Raw genomic sequence first — 11,355 nt, forward strand, 5'->3', positions numbered from 1 at the left:
TTATCAATGAAAAATGAAAGACTAGTTTGTAAAGCTTACCTTTCCGCCATTTCCCCAAGTTTCAGTGTTTGACCATTTCTGTAGACCAATGCGTTCATGGGGACACTCAGCACAAATATTGCCTAGCAACAGCAACATGCTGACCAGCATATACAGGACATGCATTTTACTTTTGCGTTTTATCTGTAGAATATTGCACACATGTGTTTTCTAATGTGTTTTCTGTGTTGCATATGAATACATAAAATATAAACTAACTTTATCCAGAAAAAGAACAGAATATATGCTGATACTAGGACCTCATTCAAAGCTTCCTTACATGAGGAAATACAAATTTTATGACAAAATCTACATTCGACTCTGCTGAATAAAAACAGTAGCTACAGTACAGCAGTTAAATGCATCATCATATGAACAAAAACGGTGTCGGGCGAGCAGAGAGCAATAGTGTGATGCTTTCTAACCTTTCTTTCGCTTGGCCACACGTGAACTTTATATTTAGATAAGGAAAATGCATTTGCGTTACTTCAAAATCGGAATTCTAGTTACTGAATTACGACTCGGACAAGAAACTGAAATAAGATGGGATTTTTTTACACTTCTAAACATTGAGGGTATTTCAACAGAGATGCCGTGCGCAGCACATCACAGTAATACTGTGTATACTTACTAAGTTACCAAATCGATATACTGGTAATAAAGATAATGACCCGGACAAGAAAGAGCTCTATTAGACTATAAAACGACCCTTTTGATTCCGCTTTATTTCGACCTAAAAGGAGATTTATGTCAAACACTCCGCAATGTGGTTTGAGAAGTGCCAAGATGTTATTGGAAAGTAGGGAGGATACACGTTTGTTTCAAGTATTAACGTCTGCAGAAGCTCGCGGGAATGTTTATGACTGACCCACGTTGTTTCAGTCTTAGTCGCAAACATTCCCACGTTAATACATTAAACGAACGTGTATTGTCGCTTTTCTTGCACAAAAATCATTGCATGACGACTAAATGATTTTTTTTTCATATGTAATGTCTTAGCAATTCCGGTACATTTTTAATTACCATTCTGTTGTTCTTTGGTGGTCTTGGGACCAAACGCCGCTTTTCATGGAATTGCACACTGTGCAGCATTGAAGACCGTATGAATACATGCGGATGTCTCTAAATTACATTCTGGTACTTATAACATGTGTAAATGTTGAGTTCTGTTCAAACCGGGGCTAGAGGGCATACACGTTAGCTTGCACTTCCACTACCATCCATGAACAAGCTCAATCAAACAGAGCCTGCAACATTTTCGTTTATGTCGTGTTGGGCGACCTGTGGTTTTCCACTTTTTTATTCTATTATCAGAGCAGTGTGGTTTGTGCCGTGTGGCGGCCGTAAAAAGTCTCCCCGTACCTTCAATTAGAGCTGTTATATTTCGATCTCTTCAGATCGTTCAGCACGACATTTATGTTGTGTTTGTGCACTGTTTATTTTTCAGCCTGGTAATTTCGGCTTTAAAAGCTTTTGGTATTGTTAAATCACCCCTCGATATGGTGCCTGCTTTTTAATTTTGTCTTTTGACAGTTTCTGTGATATGCAGGCTCCATAACCACAGAACTAAATTCCAGTTTGTTTAGTTCTGCCCATTGTTCTCTCGTTTAGGGCACAACCATTATTTTGTATGGGGACCATATGCCGCTTTTCATGGAATTGCACTCTGTGCATCACTGAAGGTTCTATGTGTACTGCCGTATGAATACATCTACGGATGTCTCTAAATTACATTCTGGTACTTCGTCCCTGGGAAAGCATTTAAAAAAACACCATGTATTAAAATCACGTGAATTGCCTTTTTTGCACACGATTTTTCTCCTGTTAATACATGGGCGGATCAAATGAAAAAAGTAGTTTTTATGCAAGAATATGTGTAAAAAGTACCGACACAGACAAATTGTTAAAGCATGAACATACAGAAATAAAATAATAGACAAAGTGATTTCATTAGACTTCATTAGACTTCACGACAAAATGCGAAAGATATGGAGTTAAAAAATGCTTAACTAACCTAGACAGTATTCAAGGTGCATGGCCTGCCAATCCTAAATTCAAACAAATGGCCTGCGATGAAAAATGATAGAAGACCCGTTCTCGAAAATGTGCTAGAAAGCGTTTATCTGCATTAATGATTCAATACCAGGACAATTTACGCGGCAAACACCTTGGGATACATTGCCATTATTTTGAATAATGAGCGGTATAAGGTATTATGCATGTCCATATGAACAGTATTATTGGGCGAATAGCTATATTGATCAATTAATCGATATGTGCCGTTGACTGGATACAGTATCCGCATTAACGTTTATTTACCGCATTGTTCTTCAGTCCACTTCATTATCAGTCTCTCGAACCTTAGATACATTCTTGGATTCATACCCGTTCGAAATAATATACTGGGCAACAATTGTATTGTTAAGCTTGTTGTGCATGTCCAAATATCTCGCCGTTTTGTAAATGATCAATTCTTCTGTTTTTGTAAGTGTTCATGAGCGTTTAAACCTATTTTTACGCATCGGAACTGCGAAATACAACAAATGATGTTATTAAATACTCGTTTCTATTCCCCGTTAAGTTACACTGGCACCGGAAACGTCAATATTTTTCCATACACTGACGCCTGAATTTCATATCGGGTGCGTGACGTAATTCAGTGTGTGTTGTTGCACTATATTTTTTCTATTTAGTTCAGTATTGTCAATCCTATTCAGGCTATTGAACATATTTATGATATTTATATAATATTTATACGTGTAGATGCGTATGTAATAAAAAGGTTATTATCTTGGCATCGGGAAATATGCATTCGTTCTTTAGGGGGAAAATATTGCGTTCCTAAAGTCGCGCAATATTTACGCTGAAGAACTCGTGCATATTTCCCGATACAAAGCTAATAACATATAGTTATACTGGTTTAAATCAAAATATAAGATAACTTGTAGTTAAATACTGGACTGTCCGAATCGCGTTTTCATGATATAACAAATAAAGAAGTACGTTTAAACCATTGACTTAAAATATTCATAAATTAAAACATTGTCATGACGTCACTCCTTTGTACTCGCAGTACTGTAATTTTAATATTGGATTGCTTTCAATTGGACGCATTACAGTATTTTCCACGAGGAGTCTAATATTTGTTTAATATTGGACTGTTTATTTAATACTGGACTGCACGAGGAAAACGATTAATATACAGATTCAATTTACTCGTGTAGTCCAATATTTAGCAATAGTTCAATTCCATACAAAAAAATAATTATTTCTGTAACCAACTGAAAGCAGTTCAATATAATAACACAGTACTGATAATATAAAAGAAAACTGATATAAAAACTAAGTTGTATGAACAGATGCCTAATAAATATGGACGTAATCACAAAATGTTTAAAATAACATACAATTCTTTGCATGCGTCGACGTAACGACACATTCCTAGAGCAACAATTTCCTTGGAAAAATATTGTTTACGTTTACAGTTTTAAGAATTGTGCAAGAATTTGATTCCTCTTTGCATAAAAAACAGTTTTATAATACCAATGATGATAGTTCTTTGAGGCTGTACTGTAGTAAATTCCTGGAGTTCGAGACGAGGGAGGGCCTACTAGTCATCTCTAAATTGAACGAAACGGTTATCTACTGCTCTACTGCTTGCATTAACTTTGAAAGTAAAAGATTAACTACAGTACTACCGCTAATTGAAAACAAATCAACCATAATAATTCGGTAATGCTTGTTTTACGTTTAACTATCTTTTTAACAGTATTTCACACACAAAAATAATAGTAATAATTTACGGAAGTTGAGTGAATAATTGCATCCTCATACATAATCATTTTCTGTTAGGTCACAATCCACATTTTCCGAATTTATCCGTACATCTGTACATAGAAAAAAACTAAACTAATGCTTACACGTTTCTGAATGTTCATGTAAACGCCTGCAAATTATATTTTTGTTGCGGGTATTGAGAGAATGTTTAGCATTAACCATAAGAATCTACAGTTATGTTCAGATTTTATGTTTATTTGAGTATAACATTCAGTGTACCTTCAAGCAAAATACTGTGGATTGTGGTTTTCCTATGGAATGTCAGGCTAATTTCTAAATACACCATTCAAAACGATAAATGTTTATTAATTTCAGTTACTTTTCTAGATCCTCCTAACACATTTTATCCAATACCCTAAATTTTCCGTTGAAAACCTTGGCGGTATCCGTATTGAAAAAAAAAGAAAAAAAACACAACAAGGTGTTCCTTTCAAAATATAAACGTTTATAGCACCCTACGTATAACAAAATGCTTTCATTTCTTATGTCTAAGCCGGTGCGAAGCATTTGCTCACATTTGTTAAAGGCACTGACCTCCAGATTTGGCTAAAATAATCCTTCTTTCAAATTGAAGTTTAATCATATTATGAACATTAGAATATGAGTTTTTGTTTCTTAAATATTTTAAAAATTCGAACCCCGGACCGCCGCGGCAATAAAGTCATTTTCCCGTCGTCGTAACCAATAGCGCTATAGCGGAATTAGTGAAATATGACTTTAAAATATATATATTCATAATAGAGACAGTTTACCTGGAGTAAAGCGTTACGAACGCTTTTCGATTTTTATCGTAAAAAGTAGTAAAAACAGTAAGTTCTTATGTGTTTCCGCAACATATAGTGTGTCAGTAATTTAGTTTTAAAGCCTTCACAAGAAATATTGTATTCATTTCCAGATATCTATAAAAATATATTTCTTTTTGGTGTCGAACAATCTGGAGGCCAGTACCTTTAAGTCTGTGAGATAGACTGCCTATTTGAAAAGAAAAAAAAAGCAAATAAGGTGCCCCAGTTTTAAACACATGTACTTACATGAACCTTAGTTTTGTCGCAATGTCTTTTAATTTTGTACTCGTATATTCTATTTCATTTTATGCTTTCGAGTGAAATACTGAGGTTGAAAAAAAAAACATCTAATAAATTCACAGTGAATGATATCAAATATATTTTCAGTACTCAAGTTGGTACTACATCAAATATATTTCCCCTTAGGGTGTCTCAGGCACTGTCACCCATTGCGATTATAACTTAAATAAGAGTAGTTTCTTTTCCTTTCTTTTTTTTTTTGTTTTGGTTTTAACGCCGTTTTCAACAGTATTTCAGTCATAAAAGTAGTTTCGGCTGCACAAATAAAATTCATATTGAAAGCAATTTATCCTTAGTTAGTTTTCAGCTTCCGTCTTGCTAGGTGTTAACCAGTTAACAGAAACGAAAATGATATCACAAGTGTAGTGTGGTTTCGACTTACCTGTACCAGTATCCGATAATACATTAAAAGTGTCTGTTCTGTAAGTCTTCTTGTACTAAATTTGAAGATGTTCGGGCAAATTCATGTACAACCAAGCAAAAACTGTCATTGAACTTATAAATCACAACAACAGTATTTTGCCAGGCAGGTAAACAAATAACCCATTTTCTCATGTAGTGCACATGTCTGCAGCAGCTGTCCGATTCCAACTCTGCTTTCAATGAAACATTATCCGCATCCGCTATACTCTTGTAAATTTTAACACCAAGAAAATGTTTCCTTGTACACGCTTAAAAAAGAACAAAAGCAATTTATCCTTGCCATGATTTAAAATAAATCCAGTATTTGTTTCCAAAATGTCACAAAACTTCTTTCCTCGCACCGCCACTCGCGAGAATACTGCTTATTCCGTACATGAGTTAACACAACTAATAGCATCACGAGAATCCCGTGTTGCTATAAGTTGTGTTAAAAGACCCACCATGACCTAGTGACCTACTTTTATCACCCGCAAATACTTCATGAAAATCATTTTTAAAATACAGGTAATATACAGATATGATGGGCAATTTAGGCACTTCCTGAATAAATGTGTTTTCACAACTTAATCTGCAATCTCTTTTCATCATAATTTTATGAACATAGATGAATAACTATCTTACACTGTATAAACAAAATGTGATCTGAATTTACCTTAATACACTGATTTCTGTACATATTGCTACATTAATTCAATAAAATGTTAAGACATTAAACACTTAGTCTTGGCTGTCAATTTATAACTAAATACTTGTATATCTCATTTTTTCCATGCAATCATGTATAATTACCATCATTGAAATACAAAAGAATACAGTTATTTTGTGGTGTGTCTTTAACTCATGTACGGAATAAACAATTATATTTCATCGAGTGGGCTTCGAAAGTAGAATTCTCACGATTGGCGGAGCGAGGAAAGAAATTTTGTGACATTTCGGAACAAATACTGGATTTATTTTTAATTCATGGCAAGGATGGAGTGCTTTTGTTCGTTTTATCCATCTAAAGACCTGCCTAAACCTAGTGACCTACTTTATTTCCCGCAAAAACTTGAAAATCATTCTTATTATACAGGTAATATACAGCTATACTACAAGTTTTCAGGTGAACAATTTAGGCCCTTCCTGAATAAATATGTTTTGACAACCTCATCTGCAAACTTATTCAGACAATCTCTTTTCAGCATAGTTTCAAAAATATAGATGAATAATTATCTTACACTGTAGAAACAAAATGTGATTGAAATTTAACTATATACACTGATTTTTGTACATATTGCTACAGTAATTCAATAAAATGTTAAGACTTTAAACACATTGTCTTGGCCTAATATATGTCAATGCAGTTTGTAACTAAATACTTGTATATCTCATGCAAATCATGTATAATTACCATCATGAAAATACAAAACAACAGTTATTTTGTGGTGCCTCTTTAAGCGTATACAAGGAAACACTTTCCTGGTGTTAAAATTAACAAGAGTATAGTGGATGCGGATAGCGTAGTTGGAATCGGACAGCTGGAGAAAATTAACTGCTGCAGACATATGCACTGAATGGGAAAATGGGTTATTTGTTCACCTGCCCGGCAATATACTGTTGTTGTGATTATTAGTTCACTTAGTTTTTGCTAGGTTGTACATGAATATTCCCGAAAATCTTCAAATTTAGTGCAAGAAGACTTACAGAACATACGCTTTCAATATAATATCTGAAACAGCTACTCTTAAGTCCAAACCATACTAAATGATATTATTTTCGTTTCTCTTAACTGGTTAATACACAGGGAATAGCGAGGCGGAAGCTAAAATCTTGGTTTCAATATGAATTATATTTGTGCACCTGAAACTACTTTTATTTAAGTTATTATCGCAACGGGTGACAGGTCCCAACTGTAAAATATATTTGATATCATTCACTTTTAATCTCAGTATTTCATCCGAAAGCATATAAAGTAATAGAATATGGAGTACAAAATTCAAATATATTGCGACGCAACTAAGGTTCATGTAAGTGCATGTGTTTAAAACAACAGACACTTGGGGTCAGGGCACCCCACCGCATTTTTAAAATACGCTGCCATTGTTACAAAATGAGTTTGATGATCGCCACCTACGCTCTATTCGCTAAACTTAGGCAGGGGCGGAGGAGAGTGGGGAGGGTGGGGTGTCCTGACCCCGAGTGACTGTTTTTAAAACTGGTGCGCCTTATTTGCAGATTTTTTTTTTCAAAATAGGTAGTCTGAACAAATGTGAGCAAATGCTTCACATTGGCTTCAGACACAAGAAATGCTGTAAGTTCTCAGTATAGAGGACCTGGACCTGTATGTCTGGTAGCCTAGTAGGCCCTCCCTCGTCGCGAAATCCAGGAATTTACTACAGTACAGCCTCTCAGAACCTCGTCGCGAAATCCAGGAATTTACTACAGTACAGCCTCTCAGAACTATCATCAATAATCTTATAAAACAGAATTTTGCAGAGAGGGGTCAAATTCTTGCACAAATCTGAAAACTGGAAACGTAAAAAAGTATTTTTCAAAGGAAGTTGTTGCTCTGGGAAGGTGTCTTTAGGGAGTAAGACTACGTCAATGCATGCAACAAATTCTGTAATGTGATTTTAAACATTTTGCAATTACTTCTATATTGAATAGGCATCTATATATAAAACATTGTTTTTTTATTAATTTTCTTTTTATTATCAGTACTATGTTATAATATTGGACTGCATTCAGTGGGCTACAGTCATGCATTTGTATGGAATCCAACTGTTGCTATATATTGGACTACACGAGTAAAGTGAATGTGTACATTATTCGTTTTCCACGTGCAGTTCAATATTAAATAAACTGCCCAATGTTAAACAAATATTGGACTTCACGTGGACAATACAGTACTGAGTCCCATTGAAAGCCAATATTAAAATTACAGTATTGCGAGTACAAAGGAATGGCGTCATTACAATGTTTTAAGAGATTATATTTTTGCCCAAACCACAGATATAAAACGTTATATATTAGAATTGATGGATATATTACTTGACTGGATTTCATCGCATAATTTGTACACTGAACCGAAAACCGGAAAAAATGTATGTAGACTAAACAGTAATCTGTTGTTTACAAACTTTTTTCAGGTTTATAAGTCTTAAATGCGCAGATTGAAATTATGTCAAAAACTCACTTATATTAATAATGGAAGATTTGATAGTCATGCAGGCTGAAACTCCGAGTGTCTAACTTAAACATAAATTCTTGGAAAACTTATTCAGATTAAAAGTAGAAACTTATACTGTTATTTCCTAAACAAACAGATATTAGAAATTCAAAGTTTTTAAATGGGGGTTAATTAGTTTATAAATTACTTATTACGTAAGAACGGGGCAGCGTTCTGAATGTATTGTTTTGTTTCTGCTATTAAAATGTTATTATAAATTAAAGTGTAACACAACAGAAATTCATACCAGGGAAGTATAGAACACCTTACCTGTCTCTTTGAGTTATTACCACACATTAAATTGTAACATGAACTTACAATAATAGCATGTACAAACAAATACCTGTTTTTGTAAAAAGAACATTTTGTTCTTACTTAAACACTTTGTGAATTTTTTTTAATTTGTAATGTAGATACAAGAAGCCTTTCGGTACATGTAGAGGTGATTAAGTACAGTTTCTTATTTCGTTTTTAAATTCTAATTTCTTCAATATATTTACAGCCGTTGCACATACCACACTGATATTATCGACGTAATAAATTGTAAAATGAACATCACTTATTGCTGCCAAATATACATGTGCGTATGTGTGCGCATGCGTCTGTGTGTCATTGAACTGATTAACAACATTTATGTACCCACGTTACATATTATAATTTGTATCATGAAGAGGCAGCTGAGGCGGTCCATAGCAAAATCTAAATAATGAGCTTCATGATTTTGAACATTAAGTTTTGTAGGAAAGTATCTGTGTTGAATGAAGTAAATTACAGCAATTATTGCAATACTTCAGTAGATGTTTTAGTAATTTCTTCTCCTAAGGCATCCAAAATTTTTTGAATCATCACTTTCGCAATCGTCACTTTTGATATTTAAAAGACTACTTTGAACGTTTATCAGAATCATAAATATGCCCAAATTCACATTATCCTCAATTATAGAGTGTTTTAAGCATTCAAAATACTAAAGCTTGTTTCATGTCCTATATATTTCAAAGTCTTCAAAGTACATGTCAGTCAATTTACCACTATTACATGATATTACATGCTCAATTGCGAGTTTTTTTTAAAGTTCTCCCTGCTAAATTAAAGTTGAGATATTTGAAAAAAATAAGTTTCAAATATATAAAACACAATTATCATCTAAATTGTCAAATAAACTTCATGCAGGTCCCAACAATATTGAATTTTAGACCAGTCGGAATCAGTTTATTTTTATAAAACCTGTAGGTAAATAACTTTGAAAGATACAGCGCAAACAAGCAAAATAATAGCAGCTTCGCTTTGAGAGAGTCCTTTTACACTTACGATCATAAAAAAAACCAGTTCAACTGCGTTTGCTTATAGAAGACGAACTATCATGAGAATCTGTCATTTAATGGACTGGCTTATTCCAAGACTTCAACCATAAACAAGCAGTAAAAAAAACGTGCTTAAAAATGATGCCAAATATCCAGAATGTGGCATTCAGCTTATCCAGGACTGCGCTCAAGAACAACCGGTAGGATACTGGAGTTTTGCAACCGGCTCCCAGCTTTCTGATATACGACATTACGACCGCAGAGCTTAAAGGTTTCAAAGCATTAATCATTGAAATTGTTTTGAAATAGCTGAATGATAACTAGATATATTGTAGGAAATTGACATTTTTATGATTTTATAAAGATTTCAGATACAATTGTATACCAACTTCCTTTACTACCAAATGATGTCGCACTTACCTTTACTAAATAATGCATTGGTACATGAAGAAATAATGTATACTCATTAGTTTTTTTTTGTAATAATTTTTATCACTCGAACGCACATATGTGTTTATTTATCTTATTACTTTCTATACAAAAGGCAAATTCTCAGCTATATATATATATATATATATATATATATATAATTTTTATTTTTAGAAATTTAGTTTTCATGTTTGAAAACTTTAACAAAATTTGAAATTCATATCGAGGGCTTGGCGCAAAACTATTGTTCTTTATTTATATACACTTACAATAGTTTTGCACCAAACCCTCGATATCCACTTTTTAACAATTTCAGTTAGTGTTATAATTGTCTCTTCTTTTAGAACTATCATATCATTGAATTAAGGAAAATCACATAATGTAAAAATATTACAAAAAGACATACATGATAACGTTATTCATACTAATTTGGCAGAAAAGACATGACGAATTGCGTAAACCATAGCCTTCTCACCAGTGATAATTCTCTTTTTCTTTTTTCTTTTTTTTTTAATCGTTGCTAAACTGAATTATAAACTATTGTAACAAAGTCCTTTAGCTCTCACTATCTACATTAATTAAATATTTCCTTATACTTATGATTACCTCCCAATTTACTCTTTATTTTATCAAACTGTTAAGTAATCTCTTACCTCGACTATGTGTTATACCTCCCCTTATGTTTACACACCAGTAGGAAAATCTGTAATGTAATTCACGCTTCTGGTGTCTTAGTTTTATAGTCGCAAGCAGGCTTGTCATCTAGTTTAAAAAAGTATCATATTTTCGTGTATCTTTTCATTTTTCAGAAAAAAACGGTGCGTTAAAATAAAGAAATTGTACAAGGTACTGGTGCTAATGTTAGTAAGGTGAAATGTTATTTAAGGAACAATATATCTCATTTTGTGACTGGTCGTTGTATAAAAAGGAGTTCAGATGCGAATGAATTATATCAAATGGGCACAGCCCGACTGATATGATAATACACATCTAAACCACAAACAATGATCTTTGTTCACTAAATGATATATCA

The 11,355-nt window shown here is 33.4% G+C and overlaps 1 protein-coding gene across 1 annotated transcript in view; it reads right to left on the reverse strand.

Annotated features, from left to right (window-relative positions):
* Positions 1-11,103, reverse strand: part of LOC128547074 (cell migration-inducing and hyaluronan-binding protein-like) — a 50,558-nt gene extending 39,455 nt beyond the window's left edge. The window contains exons 1-2 of the mRNA XM_053518797.1: positions 10,976-11,103; positions 40-183 (exon numbers count right to left, since the gene is read on the reverse strand). Coding sequence (XP_053374772.1) covers positions 40-165 — 126 coding nt within the window. The 5' untranslated portion in view covers positions 166-183; positions 10,976-11,103. The remainder of the gene's footprint in view (positions 1-39; positions 184-10,975) is intronic.
* Positions 11,104-11,355: the final 252 nt, after the last annotated feature.

This window comes from Mercenaria mercenaria, chromosome 11 (assembly GCF_021730395.1).
Source record: "Mercenaria mercenaria strain notata chromosome 11, MADL_Memer_1, whole genome shotgun sequence".
Lineage (NCBI taxonomy): Eukaryota > Metazoa > Mollusca > Bivalvia > Venerida > Veneridae > Mercenaria > Mercenaria mercenaria.